This window comes from Equus quagga, chromosome 2 (genome assembly GCF_021613505.1).
Source record: "Equus quagga isolate Etosha38 chromosome 2, UCLA_HA_Equagga_1.0, whole genome shotgun sequence".
NCBI classification, from domain to species: domain Eukaryota; kingdom Metazoa; phylum Chordata; class Mammalia; order Perissodactyla; family Equidae; genus Equus; species Equus quagga.
In genome coordinates this window covers 103852153-103874275 of record NC_060268.1, presented here as the reverse complement: position 1 = coordinate 103874275, position 22123 = coordinate 103852153, and the positions used below count along the sequence as shown (strand labels likewise).

General features: G+C 42.5%; 1 protein-coding gene across 6 annotated transcripts in view; it reads right to left on the bottom strand.

Moving 5' to 3' along the window:
- Nucleotides 1–22123, bottom strand: part of WDFY4 (WDFY family member 4) — a 301611-nt gene that overhangs the window by 222081 nt on the left and 57407 nt on the right. For all 6 annotated transcript variants that reach the window (XM_046655140.1, XM_046655145.1, XM_046655141.1 and 3 more), the window contains one exon: nt 17011–17591. In XM_046655140.1, the coding sequence (XP_046511096.1) occupies nt 17011–17591 (581 nt within the window). The remainder of the gene's footprint in view (nt 1–17010; nt 17592–22123) is intronic.

Sequence of the window (22123 nt, the reverse complement as noted above, 5' to 3'; positions counted from 1 at the left end):
CCAATTCTATACAACTTCTTTCAAAAAGCACAAGAGAATACTTTCCAATGTATTTTGTGAGGCCAGAAATATCCTGATACCAAAAGCAGGCAAAGCTAGTACAAGAAAAGAAATCATGTTTTACAACCATAGGTGTGAAAATCCTCAACATATGATTAGGAAATCAAATATAACCATATATAAAATAAATAAGGCAATATGGCCAATTGGGCTTATCCCACAAACGCAAGGTTGGTTCAGTATTCAAAAATCAGTCACGTAAGCCATCATATTAATAAATTAAGGGGAAAAAAACATGACGACATGCAGAAAAAACATTTTAAAAATTCAGCTTCTGCTCATGAGAAAAACTCTCAATAAACTAGAACTAGAAGGAATCAATCCATAACCTAATAACAGGCACCTACCAAAAAAAAAAATAATGAATATAATATTAGATGTCAAAAGACTAAGGACTTTCCAAGATTAAGAACAAGGCAAAGATGCCCACTCTCACCTTTCTTATTCCACATCATGCTGGAACAGCAGATTGGAAGGGAAGGTATAAAACTGTTACTATTCACAGACAAAATGATTGTCTATATAGAAAATCCTAAGTGGCCTATTTAAAAGCTCCTAGAACTAATAAGCAAATTTAGCAGGTCTCAGGATGCACTGTAACATATGAAAATTAATCATATTCCTATATACTAGAAGCAAACAATTGGAAAACAAAACTTTAAAAATATAATTTAAATAGTGCTCCAAAAAAGATTAAACACTCAGGTACAAATCTCAGAAAAAAATATGCTGGCTCTGTATGCTAAATACTACAGAACTTGATTTTAAAAAATAATCAGACTTACATAAATGGGAAAACATACCATGTTTGTGGATTGGAAGATTCAATATAGTTAGGGTTTCAATTTTCCCCCAAATTCATCTATAGATTTAATGCAATTCCAACCAAATTCTCAGTAGGATTTTTTTTGTAGATATAGGCAAGTCGATCACTAAATTTATGTATACTCGAACAGCCAAAGGCAAAGGAACTGAAATAACCAAAGTGATTTTGAAAAGCAAGAATAAATTTGGAGGACTCACATTAGCCGCTTTTAAGACTTATTACAAAGCTACAGTGGTCAAGGCAGTATTAGTGAAGGGCTAGGCACACAGATCAATGGACCCGAATAGAGAATCCAGAAAAAGACCCAAAGAAATACAGCCAACTGATTTTTTATAAAGGAACAAGGACAATTTAATGGAAAAAGGAAGATATTTTCAACAAATGGCATTGGAAGAATTGGGCATCCGAATGCAAAAAAGAAAAAGTGAATCTCAACTTAAACTTCATACTTTGTACAAGAAGTTACTCAAAATGGATCATAGACCTATGAAACATTAAAAAGAAAACATAGGAGAAAATCTCCATGACCTTGGGTTAGACAAAGCGTTCTTAGATATAACACAAAAAGCTCTATAAAATAAAAAATTGGTAAACTGTACCTCATCAAAATTAAAGACTTTTGGGGCCGGCCTGGTGGCATAGTAGTTAAGTTTGCACACTCTGCTTTGGTAGCCCGGGGTTTGTGGGTTCAAATCCCAGGAATGGACATACACACTGCTCATCGAGCCATGCTGTGGTGACATCCCACATACAAAATAGAGGGAGATGGGCACAGATGTTAGCTCAGGGACAGTCTTCCTCAAGCAAAAAGAGGAAGATTGGCAACAAATGTTAGCTCAGGGCCAATCTTCCTCGCCAAAAAATAAATAAATAAAGACTTTTGATCAGTGAAAGACACTTTAAAGATACAAAGACAAACCACAGACTGGGAGCAAACATTTACATCCCTACAAGGGAATATTACTCAGCAATGAAAATGTATAAACTACTGATACAACAAATTGGATGGATCTCAAAGGCCTTATGCTGAGTTTAAAGCTATCTTCAAAAGATTACATGCTGTAAGGCCAACCCCGGGGCTCTAGTGGTTAAGTTCAGCATGCTCCACTTCAGTGGCCCAAGTTTGGTTCCCAAGCATGGATCTACACCACTTGTCAGTGGCCATTCTGTAGCAGTGGCTCACATACAAAAAAAAGAAAAAAAAGGAAGGTTGGCAACAGATGTTAGCCCAGAGCAAATCATCCTCAGGAAAAAAAAAAAGATTATACATTGCATACTTGCATTTATATGGTATTCCAGAAAAGACAGAACTATAGGGATAGATCAGTGGGTGCCATGGGTTAGGGGTGGAGAAAGAGTTTCACTATGAAGGGGCAACATTTGGGAACTATTTGAGGTGGTGGGGCTGCTCTGTATTCTGGTTAAGGTGGTGGCCACATGACTCTTCACATGAATTAAAACCTGTGGAACTGTACACCATAAAAGGGACTTTGTATGAACGTTGAAAAGATCATAATAAAATAAAAACAAAGTAAAACCACAAGGCTAAGCCCAAATTACAAACACGTGATTTTGAGACACGCTGCCCTGGGTGCTGCTCTCCCAGCTGGTGCTGCGGTGACTCTTGGCACCACCAGCCCTGAAGAACGGCTAAGGCGCTGGGAGGGTTTCCAGTATCTGGTGTCAACTTATTGAATTCAACTGGATGAATATTTATTGACCTAAATATTTTCCCGGCACTTCAGATACATCTATAAACTAAACAAACTACAATCCATACCAGGTGTGTGCGAGGATGGGTGCAAATAATAAAGACACACATAATAAATAGGTAAGTTATAAATAAGAAAAATTATTATTGCAATGCAATATTGTATAATATATTAATATACTAATGAATAAGTAAATTATATAATATGAAGACAGATGATAAGTGTGAATGTAAGAAAAATATTGAGCAGAGAAAGACTCAAGAGCGCTGGGGTGGAGGAGGGAAGCAATTTGCATTTTAATTGGGGTGGCAGAGTTGGCCTCTTTGAGAAGGTGGCATCTGGGCAGACTTGACAGAGGGGATGCGGATGTCCAGGGGAAAGCATTTTAAGCAAATGGAACAGCCAATGCAGATGGCCCCAAGGTGGGACTATGTCTGGCATGGTCAGGGAACAGCAATGAAGCCTGTATGTATTATTACTCTGATACCAAAACCACACGAAGAAAATAACTACAGACCAATATTCCTTATGAATATACGTGCAAAAAGCCTCAACAAAATACTAGCAAACCAAATCCAATAGCATATTTAAAGGATAGTACACCATGATCAAGTGGGATTTCTCCCAGGAATGCGAGAGTGCTTCCTCATAAGACAATCAATCAATGTAGTACACACATTAATAGACAAAGGAAAAAAATTACCATCTCAATTGATGCAGAAAATGCATTTGAGAATATCCAACACTCTTTCATGATAAAAACACTCAGCAAACTAGCGATAGACAGGAACTTCTTCAGCCTGATAAACAGCATTTATGAGAAGCCCACAGCTAACACACTCAATAGTAAAAGCTGACCCTCAAATTCACATGGAATTGCAAGGGACTCCAAACAGCCCAAACAATATTTAAAAAGAAGGACAAAGTTGGACACTCACGCTTTCCGAGTTCAAACTTGCTACAGTAATCAAAACAGCGTGGTGCTGGCATAGGATAGATGTGTAGACAAATGGAATAGACTTGAAAGTCCAGAAGTAGATCCATTCATCTATGGCTGATAGATTTTCAACAAGTGAGCTAAGACCACTCCATAGGGAAAGGATGACTCTTCAACACACGGCGCTGAGAGAAGTGAACAGCCACACGCAGAAGAATGAAATTGGACCCTCGCTTCACACCATATAGTGGATCGATGATCTAAAAACATGAGAGCTAAAACCATAAAACTTTTAGGAGAAAACTTACAGGTAAATTTTCATGACCTTGAGTTTGGCAATGGATTCTTACATATGACACCAAAATCATGAGCAACAAAAGAAAAAACAGATAAAATGGACTTCATCAAAATTAAAAACTTTTGTGCATCAAAGGACATTATTAAGAACATGAAAGAAAAACCTACAGAATGTGGGAAAATATTTGCAAATCATATATCTGATAAGGGTCTAGTATCCACAATATATAAAGAACTTGTACAACTCAACAACAAAAGAGAAAAAAATCCAATTTAAAAATGGGCAAAGGACTTGAACAGATATTTCTCCAAAGAAGACGTGCAAATGGGCAGCAAGCACAGGAAGATATCAACATTATTAGCCATTAGAGAAATGTAAATTAAAATCACAATGAGATACCACTTATAGCCATCCACTAGGATGGCCATAATTTTTTTAAATGGAAAATAACAAGCGTTGGTAAGCATCTGGAGAAATTGAAACCCTCATCCATTGCTGATGGGAATGTAAAATTGGTTCAGCTGCTGCAGAAAACAGAAAGTTTGGTAGTTTCTCAGAAAATTAAACATTGAATTACCATTTGACCCAGCAATGCCAAGGTATCTACCCAAAAGAATAGAAAGATACGCAAATAAATATCTGTACAAGTAAGTTCGGCACAGTACTATTTACAATGACGAAAAGATGGGGACAACCCAGATCTCTATCAACAGATAAATGGATAAACAAATCGTGGTACACACATACAAGGGGATGATATTCACCCATAAAAAGGAATGTAGTACTGATACATGTTACAAATGTGGGTGAACCTCAAAAATATTATGCTAAGCGAGAGAAGCCAGACACAAAAGACTACATACTGCATGTATGCTACACATTCCATTTATAAAAATATTCAGAACAAGTAAATCTATGGAGATAGGAAGATTGGTGGCTGCACAGGGGTTGGCTGAAGGAGTGAGGATGTGTCGGGGTTTCCCTTTTAGGGTGATGAAAATAGTTTGGAACTAGATAGAGGTGGTGCGTGCACGACATTGTGAATGCACTAGATGCCACTGAGTTGTTCCCTTTAACAGCATTAGTTTCATGTTATGTGAATTTCACCTCAATAAAAACATAAGATGTTTAAAAAAAATTGAGAGGAAAAGATGCCTAGTATGTGGAACAGAAATTCTCACACTTTAATGTGGGTGAAAAATCACAAGATGAGGAACTTTTCAAAAAACAGATCCTTACACTCCCCAGAGATTCTGAGTCAGGAAATCTCATTTATGAGGCCTTATTTTATGCCCCTGCAACTGATTCTGATGCAGATAGATTGTCTACAGGACTCACTTATTGCTCTAAGGGTGGATCCCAAGAGCAGGAAGGAGGCAGGGGTTCTGGATCCCAAGGACGGGGGACATTGGTACCCCACCTGGCCCAGTGTGCCTGGATAGCTTGTCTTGAAAAAGACCTGTGGATGTAACTGAAAGCTATAATCCAGGAGTACATGATTATCTGTATCTCTGGGAGCTCAGAGGTGGGGATGGGGGAAGGCAGATGCTGGGCCAAATTTTGCGAAGTGAGAGTAATGTCATTTCATCTGAAGAACCCTAGAGGCCCGTGGGGGAATCTGAACCAGTGAGGCCTCGTCACCGCCCACAGTGCCTGAGCTTGGCTCTCAAAGCCGGTCCCCACCTCCCCATCCTCACAGCAGCACATCACAGAGGCCGGTGGCTTAGCTCCCGGTACTTTTCCTGCTTAGCTATGGAAGTCAGACTATCCTTTACCTGGACTATATCCAAACTGAGGTGGGGGGGGCGGGGCCAGGATTGAGATACTGTCTCTTCTCACTCAGACCTGTGGATTCTTGAGCGATTAATTAGAAAATAAAAAATAACGCGCTCTCATTTTGGCAGTTCACACCGGTTACTCCAGACAGCCACCCAACCAGATCTTCCTCCAGGGCTCCTGTCTCAGGGCCTGGGGCAGCCACTCCTTCACATGCTCTCATCCTATTGGGTACCGAGGCCTGGAAACATTCTGCCCTAAATATGTCTCAAAATCTCCTCCTACTGGCAGTGCCCCTGACTTAGTTGAAGCTATCGCCATCCCTGGAAGGAGCCCAACAGCAACTCCACTCCGCTCTCTCCCTTTCTCATTTCCACCCCTCCATCCCCACCCTCTACACTCCCCAGAGTGGCCTCTGTAACATGCCTGCCTGCTCTCCTGAGCCAATCCCCATGGAGTAATGTCTACCCTCCTCGCCAGCCCTTGAGGCCATTCATACCTGAAGACCCACTGCCAGGCTCAGGTCCTAGTGTTCTGGCTCCAAGTCTCAGTAATCCTGAGCTTGCCTCACTCCACATGGTTGACTTCTTGGTCTCTCCTCCAGGCCTGGAATGGCCTCCCCAACCCATCTCAACTCAGGTCATTCCCTCTTTAATTATAGCTTAGCTCACAGGTCCCCTCATCCAGGAAGGCCTTGCTGAGCCCAACCCAGCCCGTGTTAGGGGCACTGCTCTCTTCTCCCTTAATTTCTGGGGCTGCCCCTATCCTGGCATACACCATCTGGGTGTAATGGTCAGTTCACACATCTGATTCTCTCACACAAGGTGGTAGAGCTAGGGCAGGGGTCGTTGGGCCCCTTCTCCCCAGTACTAACCAACGCCTGGCTTCGAGCTGGCTTTCCCTGAGTATTTACTGAAAATATGCGATTCGAGGTCTGAAGACTCTGGTGGCTCTGCCAGGAAGGAAGCCAAAGAGAGGGGCAGGCAGAAGCAGCAGGACCCCGCACCTCAGATGTCTTAGGGATGCCAGCCTGCAGCCCTTCTGCAGCTGTGAGGAGACTGGCTCTGCTTCAGGCTGCACGGCAGTTGAAACACTGTGAGCTCCGCCAGTCACAAGAGCCGTGACCAGATCCCTGCCGTCTGAGAGAAAGGGCCCCACAGGCCAGGGCTCTGCAGAGGGGACACAGGCTTTGGGTGGATGCTCCCTGCTCAACAGGGTTCTCACACCTGAGATGCACATGCAACACCTAATATACTCACACGTGCACACACGCACACACACACATCTCCATACATGTGCACACAGACATGCACACACGCACACCCATCCTGATACTCAATCCATGGCCATCCAGAGGAGCATGGAAAACCAAGCCCAGCCTCAGGGAGGATGTGACAGCACAAGTCCGCCTTGGGAGGTGACTGCTTGGGGGGTGTGACCTACTCAGCAGGGAGGGAGCCAGGCTACCCTCCCAGGGCACCTGAGGTCCAGGTCCAGGACTGCCCCTGAGCATAGATTCTTGGAGAACAGGGTGCTGATGTCAGGGAGGATAGAATGGGGATCTGGCATCAGAGGGATGCCCTCCAAGCGGCCTCCATCCCAGGGCCCATGGGCCTCAGAGGGAGCTGCAAAAGGCCAGGCACTAACACGGCCTGGTCTGTGGAGCTTCTGAGTCCAACAAACCTTTAGACTACCCCAGAGGCGTGGCATGTGGCAGTGTTTGACCCTCAGCTACTGTGAAAAAGGGAAAAGGTCCAATTTACTTTACAGTTTACCAAGCACCCTCACTGGGTCTTTCCAACTGACAGCGTATCACATATGCATCCAGACCATCAAACCTCGCTGGGTTTTGGACCTGTGATATTTACTGAGTGATTCCTGGGTTCTAGTCCAGATGAAGAGCAGCAGAGGAAGACAAGAGACTGTTTGGGGCTCCAGTCCACACAGCATCCATTAAAACCTTATCTTTGACTGGTGCGCGATGCGCTCCTGTTGAAACAACGTCCCCTTATGGACACGAGTTATAGCCACACTTAAGTTCAAGTTATAAGTCATCGGGATTGTGCTGACATAGAGGAGAAAAGTCAGCCCGTGAGGACCAGCAGGGTCTAGGAGAGGTCAGATGCTAAGGCAGGCAGCAGAGTTGGGGTACCCCCTGCTTTGGAAGGGGTGCCTCTCTGGGCCCAGTTGTGACATGACAGCCCCGTTAGGCCACAGTTTTGCCCAGAGACCTCCGTGGCACCACATCGCTGTCGGATGAAACCAAAATGGCCCAGCGTGGTGAGCGTGCAAGGCCTGCACTGTTCCCCTCGCCATCTTCACCTCCAGACCCCACTGGGGACTGGCTGGCCGAGGATGCCGTCCAGCCCACGTAACAGGATAAGGTAAATACCAGAGAACGTCAGCGTGTGATCAACTTCCACTGCAGCTGCCATTTATTGAACACCGTTGAATGATATCTTGGGGCTTTGGCGTATACACGTGGCATGTGGGGTGTCGGGGGGGGTGTGTGTGTGCTATGTGTGTGTGGAGGGATATGTGCTTCACAGAGATTGTATATTCTGTATTTTGGACATCACATGTATATATTTTGGGAATTCCATAATATACAGCATCTGTTTTATGAACAAAGTTACTTAAATCACAGTTGTTACATGGATTAAACCAGCTAATGCTTGTGGAGAGCGGAGCACAGCATTGGGGCACGAGTACTCAGTACAGGGCAGCCATGATCACCATGACTGGAATTATTATCATCTCCAGTCCTCGCCTTGCAACGGTCCTCTAAGTGAATGATAGTATTAGCCCTGTGTTTAATCAGTCTGAAATGGAAGCTCAGAGAGATAAGTAACAGGCCCAAGAACACAGCTGCTGAGGCACGGAGCACGCCCGCCTGAGTGCAAGCCCTGAGCCTGGCCCCTCCTCCCTGGAGACAGGGGCCCGCTTTGCATAGACACAGCTGAGTCAAGTCACTTGCCCAAGGGGATGCCGAATGTGAGCCGTGGGCAGGGATGAGCACCCTGCCACCATCCCCAGCCCACTGACCTGCGCTTTACCCCAAAGACTCTCTCAGGAGACACTGGGGTTTCACTTCCTCTTCTCTAGCCATTAGGGAAAGTCAAGGGTGATGGATTTCTTTTAATGAGGAAAAAACGGCCCTATTTACGAAATCTGACTCTTATACATTAAAAAATTACTCATTGTGAAACCAGGATGACATTTGACACAGGAGTTATCTGTAAAGAGTCGGGGCTGATGCCATCTATAGATTAGAGCCCAAACTTGAAACTGCAGGCTATTGTGTCAGAACGTTTAGCAAATCATCACCATTATTGTGGAAGTGTCCAGAAAAAGCAGGAAGACACACATAGACACACAAACACACATACACACATACACATATACACACACAGACACACAGGCTTTGAAAGAAGACCTGGCTTCAAAGTCTGGCTTTATCACTCACTAAACATGTAATCTTTTTATCCTTCCTCAGCCTCTGTTTCTTTATTGGTAAAATTTGGGAGGGAATTAAATACCAATGAGCGTTCAGTGCTTAGCCCCCGAGACAGTCAACAAATGACTATTGCTTTTATCACCCAATACCACTTACTAAATGTCTTCTGGAGCTGACAAATACGTCTGACCCTGGCCTCGAAGAGCTGGTAGAAGGTGTACAAGGTCCAACCCTGAGACCCCAAGTTCACCTTCGTGCTGTCCAGGTGGTCGGGACAGAGGTCTCCTCAGAGAGTCCCCCAGAAGAGATCAAGGAGCCTCGGAAGGGAATTCTCCCAAGACAAAGCAAAGAGAGAGGACTGGAATCTGGCCAAGCCAGGCTCACAAAGGGCAAGCACAGCCTTGCTGAGGTGCTCTCGTGTTTGCAGAAAGGCAGAATGGCCAGCGCCAGGATGAGCTGCATGGCGCCTGGGGAAAGGGAAGTCTTGGAGCGAGACTCATAAACCACGAAAGCAACAGGGAAACTTTGGTGACAGCCACCAAAACAGCAGATTATAGAATCAGACTCTCAAAAGACATAGAAAAAAAATAATTATGATTCGTATGTTTGGAGAAATAAAGGAGAGAGAAATACAAGCAAGGAGAAAGCTATAAAATCATCAAGTTTATTGATGACAGTATATCTAGAAATGTAAAACATGATCATTGAAATTAAAAATTTTAAACCTAAATAGCTGGATTAAACATCTTATTAGACCCAGCTAATAGGGATTCAAAGAATTGGAAGAGAAAGCAAAAGAAATGAACACAGCACAGAGATAGCAGAGACTGAAAATGTGAAAGAGAGGTCAAGAGACACAGAGGGTAGAATAAAAAAATAAAGCACACATCTCATTGGAGTTCAAAAAAAAATCATAGAAAAAAAGATAGTGAAGAGGTCATAATTAAAGGAAATAGCCTGAAGTGATGAACGACACCAATTGTCAGATTCAGGGATCCTTAAGAATTTCAAGCAGAATAAATTTTTAAAATAATTCAAATCAAGAGACTTTATAATAAAACCGTCAAACAGGAATGATGAAAAATCTTAAAAGCAGCCAGAGAAAAAGGACAGTTTGGCTTCAAAGGAAGAGCAACGAAAATGTAGATAATTTCTCAAAGGCAACGAGGGAAGCCAAAAGCTGGGGAAGTGCTGACTCTACACACCGTGAGAAAACGACTGTGAACCCAGAACGCAGACCCAGAAAAACGATCTTTCAGTAAGTAGGGAAAAAATAAAGACACTTTCAGAAAAAAGCTAAGACGTTACCATAGACAGACCCTCGCTAAAGAAAAGTCTAACGGATGTATTGCTGACAGCTGGAAAATAACCCCAGATGGAAGGGTAAAGATGCAAGAATGGTGAGCACAGATATGGAAAAATATGTAGGCAAATCTGAATAAACATTTTGTAAAACAATAATAATAGATGCCTTATTTACCCCGAATAGCCAAAGCAATCTTGAGACAGAAGAATAAAGACAGAGGCACCGCATCCCCTAATTTCAAACTATATTACAAAGCTATAGTAGTCAAAACAGTATGGTATTGGCATAAAAACAGACACATAGATCAATGGACCAGAATAGAGGGCCAAGAAAAAACCCCATGCATATATGCTCAATTAATTTATGACAAAAGAGCCAAGAAAATACGGTGGGGAGAGGACAGTCTCTTCAATAAATGGTGCTGGGAAAAGTGGACAGCCACATGCCAAATGAAACTGGACCACTATCTTACAACATACACAAAAAGTCACTCAAAATGGATTGAAGACTTGAACATAGGGTCTGAAAACATAAAACTCCTAGAAGAAAACACAAGCAGTAAGCTCCTTGATATTGGTGTTGGCAGTGAATTTTTCGATTTGACACCAAAGGCAAAGGCAACGAAAGCAAAAATAAACAAGAGAGACCACTTATCAAACTAAAAATTTCCGCACTGCAAAGGAAACCAGCAACAAAATGAAAAGACATGATATGAAAAGACAACACAATGAAAAGAATGAGAGAAAATATTTACAAATCATATATCTGATAAGGGGCTAATATCCAAAATATATAAAGAACTCATACAACTCAACAGAAAAAACAAACAATTCAATGTAAAAATGGGGAGAGGATCTGAATAGACATTTTTCCAAAGAAGACATCCAGATGGCCAACAGGTACATGAAAAGATGCTGAACATCACTAATCACCAGAAATGCAAATCAAACCCATAATCAGATATCACCTCACACCTTTAAGAATGGCTATTATCAAAAAGGTAAAAAATAACAAGTGTTGGCAAGGACGTGGAGAAAAGAGAACACTTGTGCACTGTTGGTAGAAGTGTAAATGTGTGCAGCCACTATGGAAAACAGTATGGAGGTTCCTCAAAAAACTAAAAATAGAACTACCATATGATCCAGCAATTTCTCTTCTGGGTATTTATCCAAAGAAAATGAAAATACCCACTCTAAAAGATATAGGCACTCCCATGTTCATTGCAGCATTATTCATAATAGCCAAGATGTGGAAACAACCTAAGTGTCCATCAATGGATGAATGGACAAAGAAGATGCCATACACACACACACACACACACACACACTGAAATATTATTCAGCCATAAAAAAGGAGGAGATCCTGCCATTTGTAACAACGTGGATGGACTTTGAGGGCATTATGTTAAGTGAAATAAGTCAGACAGAGAAAGACAAATACTGGATGATCTCATTTATATATGGAATCTGAAAAAACGAAAAACAAATAAGAGTTCATAGATACAGAAAACAGATTGGTGGTTGCCAGAGGTGGGGGGAGGGAGGGAGCCAGTGGGCAAAATGGGCAAAGGGGGCCAAAAGGTGCAAACATCAAGTTATAAAATAAATAAGTCATGGGGATGTAATCTACAACACGGTGACTATAGTTAATAATACTCTATTGTATATTTGAAAGTTGCTAAGAGAGTAAATCTTAAACGTTCTCATCACAGGAAAATATTTTTGTAACTAAGTGTGGTGATGGGTGATGGATGGTAACTAGACTTACTGTGGTGATCATTTCACAATGTATACAAATATCGAATCATTACCTTGTACCCCTGAAACTAATATAATGTTATATATCAATTATACCTCAATAAAAAAATAAATGCCTTATTCGATGCATTAACTAGATTAGACAGAATTAAAATATTGGGCAACAGTGATCCATACATTAGGGAAGGATAAGGATATTTAAGAGTACAAAGTCTTCACATATTAATTGGAAGGAGGATAAAGATAAGAAGTAACAGTAAACAGTAACTAGTTAAACATTACGAGGATGTCTGCCAGTATTTTAGAGTAACTACTACAAAACTAATCACAGAGAATATAAGATCCAAGCTAGTAGATGGAAAAGCTAAATTAAAAAGGAAAAACTCTAATAATTCAAAAAAAGTCCAGCTAATCCAAAGAACTTGAAATCAGCAATTCCAAAAATTCTCATGCACCCCTATGTTCATTGCAGCATTATTCACAATAGCCAAGATGTGGAAGCAACCTAAGTGCCCATCAACTGATGACCGGATAAAGAAGATATGGTATATATATACAATGGAATACTACTCGGCCATAAAAAAGGATAAAATCATCCCATTCACAACAACATGGATGGACCTTGAGGGTATTATGTTAAGTGAAATAAGCCAGACAGAGAAAGATGAACTCTGTATGACTCCACTCATATGTGGAAGTTAAACAGGTAGACAAAGAGAACAGATTAGTGATTACCAGGGGAAAGGAGGGGTGGGCACAAAGGGTGAAGGGGTGCACCTATAACATGACTGACAGACAATAAGGTACAACTGAAATTTCACAAGGTTGTAAACTATCATAATCTCAATAAAAAGTTTAAGAAAAAAAAAAGGCCAGACAAAAAGGTCAAAAGAAACAGTGGGACAATAGAAAATGTAAAATAGGAAAGTAGAAATCATTCCAAATATATTAATAATGATAAAAAATGTAAATGAAGCTCAAGCTCCAGGAAAGTAACAAAAAATACCACATCGGTTAAAATACAAAAGAAAGCTGAACAAAAATAGCTCTTCACAGTTTACAAAAGAAATACCTGAAATATAAGGACACAGAAAGCGTAAAACAAAAGAATTCCAGGCACATATTAACCCAAAGAAAGCTGGTGCAGACCTATTACCATTAGATAAAATTGTACTCATGGCAAAATGTGCTACTCAAGATAAAGAATGTCACCATATAGTCAAATGTCACCATACAGTCACCCTATAGATAAAAATTTCTTTCCACAAGAGGACATAAAAATTGCAAATATGTGTGATTCTAATAGCCTCAGATATACGTAAGCCAAAAATTAACAGAAATTGACAAATCTACCATCATAACAAAAGTTATTTAACACGTTAGTAACTGATACGTCAAGCAGATTAAAAAATCTTAAAATCTGAACAAGACGATTGACTAATTTGCTCTAAAAAACGTAAATAAAACATTGAGCCTAACCATTGGAAAATATGTCTTCTTCTCAAGCACACGTGGAGCACTTATGAAAATTGATCACATTGGGAGCCGCAAAGCCAAGCTTGACTAATTTCAAAGGATTAGCATCATCTAGTTAACCTTCTCTTGTGATGATAAAACTAGAAGTCAATAACAAAAGGATGACCAAAAATACTCTGTAACATTAGAAATTTGTAATTCAAACAAGAGTCAAGAGTCAAACTCTAAGTCATAAGGGAAATTCGGAAATATTTAATGTAAATAATATTGGAAGTACAGCATAATAAAACTGTGTGATGCAGCTAAAGTAGTAGTTACAGGGAAATTTGTATTTAAAAAGAAGACTAAAAATTAGTATTCTAATCAATTAAATTAAGAAAAGAATGCCAGAATAAACACAAAGGAAGTAGAAGGAAATAAGAAGAAAAAAAATAAAATTGATGTATGAGAGACAGGAAAAGCTGAAAGTTGGTTCATAGGATACACTAATAAATAAACTTCTGCCAAGGATGCTGGGGTGCTGTGGCACAAGGGGGAGACAAGAGACAAATGATGATATTAAGAATAGAAAGTCATACCACAAAGCTAGATCAATCAAAGCAGTGGAATAGAATAGAGAGCCCAGATATAAACCCTCACATATATATAGTCAAATAATTTTTGACAAGCGTGGCAAGACCATTCAATGAGGAAAGGATAGCCTCTTCAACAAATGGTGCTGGGGAAAATGGATATCCACATGCAGAAAAATGAAGTTGAACCCTTACCTAACACCATATACAAAAATTAACTCAAATGGATCAAAAACCTAAATGTAAGACCAAAAACTGTAAAACCTTTAGAAGAAAATGTAGAACAAAAGCTTCATGACATTGGGTTTGGCAATGACTTCTTGGATAAGACACCCAAAGGCACAGACAACAAAAGAAAAAATACACAAGTTGGACTTCATGAAAATTTAAAACTTTTGTGCATCAAAAGACATGATCAGCAGAGTAAAAAGCCAACTCATAGAACAGGAGAAAATATTTGCAGATCATATATCTGATAAGGGATTAATATCCAGAATGTACAGATAACTCCTAAAATTCAACAACAACAGAACAATCTGATTAAAAATGGGGCAAAGGACTTGAAAAGACATTTCTCCAAAGAAGATACACAAATGGCCAAGAAGCACATGAAAAGATGCTCAACATCACTAACCTTTAGGAAAATGCAAATCAAAACCACAATGAGATGTCACCTCACACCCATTAGGATGACTACGATCAAAAAAGCCAGAAAATAGCAAGTGTTGGCGTGAATGTGGAGACATTGGAATTCTTGTCCACTGTTAGTGGGGATGTAAAATGGTATAGCCATTCTGGAAAACAGTATGGAGTCTCCTCAAAAAATTAAAAATACAGTTACCATACAATCCAGCAATTGCATGTCTGGGTATATACACAGAAGAATTGAAAGCAGGGTCTCAAAGAGACATTTAAACTCCCACGTCCTAGCAGCATTATTCACAATAGCTAAAACATGGAAGCAACCCAGTGTCCATCAACAGAGGAATGGATAAGCAAAATGTAGTCTATACCTACAATGGAATATTAGTCAGCCTTCAAAAGGAAAGAAATTCTGACACTTGCTACAACATGGATGAACCTTGAGAACATTATGCTATTTGAAACAAGCCAGTCACAAAAAGATAAATACTGCATGATTCTACTTATATGAGGAACCTAGAGGAGTCAAATAATAGAGACAGAAAGCAGAATGGCAGTCACCAGGGGCTAGGGGGAGGGAAAAATGGGGAGTTATTGTTTAATGAGCACAGAGTTTCAGTTTTACAAGACAAAAAGAGTTCTGGATGTGGATGGTGGCGATGATGGAACATTATGAATGTATTTAGCACCACTGAGCTGTACACTTAAAAATGATTAAGATAGTAAATTTTATGTCTGTGTATTTTACCGTAATTAAAAAATTAGAGAAAACAACTGTGAAGAACTGTAAAAAAAGAGAATAAAAAGTTAAAAGGTTATTGCGAACAGCTTTATGCCAATCAACTGAAACTTAGATGAAACAAGAAAATAAACCTGAAAAGTAACCTACTAAGAATGATTCAAGAATAAAACAAAATTTATTCTTACAAGAATAAATCTTCTCACAAGAAAATATCAGGATCGTGAGGTTTTACTGGAAAGTTCTATCACATTGCTAAGGAATAGAAATAGCAACCCTTACATAAACTTTCCTAGAGAATAGAAGAAGGGTGAACACTGCCCAACTTGTGTTACGAGGCTGGCAAAAAGTTGGTAGCAAAAATAGTCAAGAAAGAAGTACAAAAGGCCAAACTTTCTCTTGAACAAAAATCCTTTTAGAAAATGAGCAAATCAAAGTCAGCAATAAATACTTCAGGAGCAAGTCGGTGTATTTGCGAGTGCAAGATGAGAAAACCAGTTAATTTAGCAGATTAACCAACGAAACAAGAACAATCCTACAATTATCTCAGTAATTGGAGACTTGACATCTGTCCCACGCCCAACAATGATGCCTGGCCAGTGGGGGCTCTCTGGAGAAAAACGCACAACGTCTTTCAGAAGGTGCCTTGCGGTGTTGGGGTAAGATGACATGGAGAGCTGGTAGGCAGGACAGTCTATTGCGATATTAATTTGTGTTTTGTCATTGTTGCTTTAGAAGAATAAAAATAGACAAGAAGCTACTGCTGCTTTGTTCTTTCATCGTTTCCCCTCCCACCCCAAAGGATGGAGGGGTGCTCTTTGCGCTCCCTTGCTTTAGTGGACTTCCGTGTTACAGGAATGAAAGTAAAAAGCTGTTTACAGAAGTCTGAGCTCGTTGAGGAGATTGGCCTGCAGAAGTAAGAGGAGCTATAGCCTTAGTTCGGGGAGTGGAAGCAGGAAGAAAAGAACAAGAAGCGTCACCAGGATCAGAAAGACACTGTGGCTTGTGTACTGTAGAAAGCCTCATCAACCACCCCCAGCGTGCAGGGTTGGGGGGAGGATGAGACCTAGGAAGGCAAAGGCTGCCCTCCTACCAAGAGGCTGGGCACAGGCACCAAGGTTCCCAGGAGCAGCAAAGATGCTGAAAGAGAAAGCGAGCCTATGGGCAGAGTCCTGCCCTCGGTTTCCAAGATGGGGTCAGCCTCCCCAGCTCTGCTATGACCCAATGGCATTCCTCAATCCCATATTGGCTCAGATCGGTTTTCCACCAGCTCCCAGGGTAGGGGAGCTTGGAGTCAGAGGTGTCTTGATTTAAAGAAAAGACGTGACATTTTTGCAAATGCAGTTTGTAGTCCGGGTTCCCTACCCACTACACAGGCACAGGACATGTGGGGGACACGGGAGGCGAGGGACACAGACTACCCGATGGCGGAAGCAGGCAGCTGAGCTCTACCTTTCCTCCAGGTCCGGCCACTGCTTAAAGCTGCCTTGGGGGTCACCATCGGCTTCTCCCTTCTGGGCATCCACAACTGGGTCGTGCCTGGCCCTGGGGGACTCCTTCAGGTCCCTGCGCAGGTGGAGGGTGCCGCTGGCCATGCTGTCCAGAAAGCTGAGGATCTGGAGGCAGCTCTGAATCCTGGGTGGGAGTGGGCTGCTAGAGGAGAAGGCCGCGCTCAGCCACTCAGCAAACGGCCTGGCCTTTGTGTCCGCCCAGGGCTGCACAGGGCCTTCCTCCTGCTCCAGGGCCCCGAAACAGCCCAGCAGGCAGAGGTCCTCGGCCAGCTTCTCGAAGAGCCCGTTCCTCCTGAAGAAGTCACAGTTGACAGGGTCCAGGTGCAGCGCCGCAGACAAGGCGCAGAGGGTGTGCAGGACCAGGTCCAGGGTCTGGCTGGGGGACACCGCCCCCCACGTCTGCAGCGGGGGCTCCTGGAGAGACCCCTCGAGGTCGGAGAGCAGAGACAGCAGCCCATTGAAGCCACTGGACACTCTGAAGGCAGCACGGCCTTTGGGGGTCTCCAGGATCCGGAGGAGAGACTGAAACACCAATGAGATAAAAATGAGCAAAGTCCGGGAGCAGATCTTGAACGCTGAGCCCCCCCCCCCCCCACACCCCCATCCCTGCCAAGATGTTACATGCTCTTTCCTGCTCCTCCAGAGGGACAGCGAGCTACCTGAAGCGCGATTCTGAACCAGTGGGAGGTCACTCTTATTCCTCTTCAGTTTAGTTTTAGGTTGCCCCTCGGTGCTGTGTTTCAAACGTCTGCTCTTAAAGCCTATGTCAATTTACATGGTTGCTTTACTGTCCTGGGTCTTGACTTAAAGGCATGTCCCTCCAGAAAGCTTTCTCTGACCCCTAGCTCTTACTCACCCCGGGCAAGTGTTCACACTGCCCCCTTGAATTCCCCAAATAAAACTCCTCACACTGTATTGAAGTCACCAGGAAATCGTCTCAGCGCCCCCACTAGACGGAAGCCCCACACAGTCAGGCTTGCTCACTGCTGCAGAACACAGCGCACGCTTAATAAACATTTGTTAAACGGGTGCAATGAACCCTCTCTCACATTGCAAAGGAGCCTCACGGTGAAATCTATATAAAGCAGCTTGATATTATTTACCTCCCTGTCTGTGCAAGTTCATGTGCCTTGATTAAATGAGGAAAGATGGTAAGAGGAATCTACTTAGAATCTGGTGTGAAAATATGAGGGAATCAAGGTAGAGAAGAGAAACGATGAATGGCAGGAAATGCGTAAATATAGCATCTAGAATAGACCACGCATGGAGGTTGGGCGACTCGTAACATACATACTAGAAGCTCCCTTTTCCAGATAGCTCAGATTTTACTAGACAGACAAACTTTTATTTCCTTCTAAAATCAAACATTTATTGAGCACTTACAATGTGCCATTCATTGAGTACAGTGTGTGGTATACACTAGGTATTTAATATATGTTTTAGAAGGAATGCGTTTAAATAGTTCTCATTCTATGCTGAAGCTTCGCACCTAAAAGTGAAGAATGTATGGATTTCAGATAAATGTTAAAAGCCTTTTGGTATTTACTTATTTATTAATCACAAAAATTGCACGAGACTCCATCTAGGACCCAGGCACCTGCGTGTTTCTGAGAGGGCAGTCAGTCCTTTGGGTTCATTAGTAGGCTGTGGAGTGAGGTCTGAATTGATTCATCTTTTCGGATATTTAATACCCTAGTGACACAGGAAAGGGGAATGCCTGGACAGGCACAATTTAGAGGTAATTCCAGGATCCTTGAAGGAAAGTTCAAAGAGAAAAAATAGAAAGAAGCTCCCAATTTTGGGGGGAGGCGTCATGCTGCCTCTTAAGTGCACGGTTTCGGATGACAGTCTCCAGCACGATGCGTGACAGTTAATGGACAAAGAGAAAACGGCTAGTTCAGGACAAAGAAGGAGAGAAGGAACTAAGTTAAAAAACCCCCATGGAGAAAGGGAAATAGAAACTTTGTAAAGCTACAGGTAACTATTAAATACAAAGTCATGCACTTTTTGGAGGGAAAGGTAATTTTCCAGCTCTATCCTTAAAATGCTGGTAATCCTAGCCTAACACTAGTGCTTACGTGATACAATATAATGTGTGCCCCAACACCTTAATTTTGTTCTCTGATGTTATATTCTGGTACAAGAAACCTGAGCAGTTTGGTGGGCAGTCAGTCCCGTGTTTGGGGTAAAAGAACACAAAATGAGCAGGGCTGAGTGAATGCACACAAGCGGGACTCTCTCAGTGATGGAGAGAAATGATAACCAAGCAGCTGCTCAAAGGGCCCCCTCGGCCCCATCTATGACATTCTGAGAAATTAAAAAGCAAAACAAAGATTGTAGTAACCAGGAGAATCTATGAAAGGCCAAAGTCCATGATGATGTTTAACGTGGACAAATAAAAATATAGAGTGAGGCAGAAAAATTCATGCATACCCATGTGGTCAACAGATCCTTTCCCGGTTACAGAAAAAGAAGATGCGTGACTTACGGTGCTGAGATCAATGGCCACCCACTGCAGCTCAGGAGGCCAACTGTGGGGAAATTGAATTGTCATCTTGTTCTCTGAAAGAAGCCCAGCATCAGAGCCACCCACTGAGAAGAGAGCAAGTCAGAGTCAGGAAACAGACTTCAGGGAAATGGGCTTCCCAGACTGCCAGAAAGATGGAGGCAAAAATGGCACGTTAAGGAGTAGGCAAGGACAAGTGCTTTGTCCTCCTGGGTGAGAATATGGCCAACTCCTGAATTTGGCTCAAAAGCCAGGAAAGCTCCACATTGGGAGACAGGTCCTTAAAGAGAAGCATGTAGACAGTTACAGCAAGTTCTCTGAATGGCGATGCTCAGGGAATGAGAACGGTCATGGCATAGCGACCCTGAGCCTTCTAGACTGGGCAAGGCGTCCCTGGGTAGACGGCTTCACTGCACCGGCCTGCCTCTACCCCGACCCCTGGGACTCTGGGGCCACGAGGGGCTACCAGCAGATACACCAGGTCTGCGCCCGCCTTGTATGAGCAACTCACACCCGACAGAATATTCTCTCTTTGACCAAGTTGGAAACACACTCCAATCTTGAAGTGAGTGTGATGGTCGCGGACTCGTCCTGCCCACTGAGCAGCCACATGAAAGGCTGAACTCTCGTGTGTGGGACAGCACACGCTGCCTTGCCTCAACCTGTTTGGGGCCTGGTCATGTGACTTGTGCCGTGAAAAATAAGTCAATCACCCAGCCATGGGGAAATCTTAAGCTCTGCGATGTTAAACCGTTTAAATTTATATGAGTGCTTTTCCTGGCTCCTAAAACCACTAGGAGCTTGTTCACAGCAAATGACACCAAGGAAGCTCTTCTGTTTATCACATGACACACGACAAAACAAACACCAAAAAGGGAGAACGATTAAAAAACAAAACTGATCAGATTATAGGCAATCGTCTGAGTGCTGGACGACCACTAAAACCCCCTCTTCTCTCAAGAAACCACCTTCCAATTGTCCAATTTGATATGAGATGTTGCTAGAAAGGCTTCCATCATTGAGAGAGTGTGGAGAGCAGATATTTTAAAAAGAGAAGCAACCCAATAATGGTCCTCCTTAAGAGCTGTGCCTCTCAGAGGGTCTGTCTCCTGTAATTCCTTGATGGCCCTTTCCTCCTCCTGTGGGGAGGGGGAAGGAGGGAGGAATGGCTGTCCTTAATTGTTACTTTGTTTGATTGATTAAATTCAGAGTCATTATCTAAAATGGGGGTAATCTCATTAGAACTCCGATTGCTCTATTATTTCTTGGGATGGGGTTAATTTCATATTTGCAGAGTCATAAAGTAAAGAGTCCAAAATCCAATTACAAAGCCTTAATTTCATAGCAACTAAAGAGAAACATTTCTATCATAAAGGAAAATAAATACTGCGCTACTTCGGGAAACGATCCGTCAGGAAGCGGGGGCCTGGGAGGAGGGTCTCCATTACTGTCACTCAACTTTGCCTGATAATGCATCACCGGGGCTGGCGAGTCTGCGGACGGGAGTAAATTTAATCAGCTGAAGTCAAAGTAATCAGGCTAGAGGTGACACATTTCAAGAAAGGTCAGCGTTAAACACATTTTCTCCTCCTTAACTCAGTTACCATGTCATCGTCTCTGACTTAGTATTTCTCCAGCTTGAATCTATAAAATGGATGTCTGCTGCAAAGCGCTAACTATGTTAGCGCTAACAGGATTTATTTCACATTCTATTATTTGTTATTCCTCATAATTTTCCATGTGTCATGCTGGAAGACCGGTGGGGTAATACGATTAAGCTCAGAGTTGAACAGCTAAATGTATATTAGCAGATCAATCTGAATTTGTGCATAACCCAATCACGGTCCCACCGGCCGTGGAGAGGAAATTCATTTGCTTACATTATTCTTTAACTTGGTTATCGTTGGCCAGAATTAGGTGGTAAAGTCACATGTGCTTCTGTATTGGTATGGAAGCGCCACTAGATTTTGGAAACGACTGCCCTAAATTGGGTGTTTCTGGAGGAATTTTCCCCTCTGGGCTGCTGGATGATTTGGCCTCAGGGCTGCCATGACGGAAATGTAATTTAGAGATGGCAAATCTGTATGGAGGAGAATGGGGGCCCTGCCTTTGAGGTCCCCCCATGGCAGCTCTTCCCTCACCGTCCTACATCTAACCCATTTTGCAGACTCAGTGCTTTGGGGTGAGTCCACTCTCGGCTTCTAAAAAGAGAGATCCAGCCAGAAAAAGCTAATCTTACATCTTTGCTTCTAAAGTTCCAAGAGGTTCCCAAGATGTTTTAGAACAAACGCGGATCCCGCATCAGATTCCAGTAAATGTGCACTAGTTGCTGATGTGACTCAGAGGTGGGCAAGTGTGGAACAGCCTCTCGGGCCCATCCCTCCCCATTGCCCACTGGAGCAGCAACATGCTAACAGCCCTGGTCCTGGGAGAGCAGTGGCAGGTCCGGGCGCCCTCCTGATGACCCGCTGGTGACCTGGCACTGGGGAGGAGACAGCACACTGAGCACAGGGTAGACTTTGTTAAATAAACTTACACAGTGTTAATC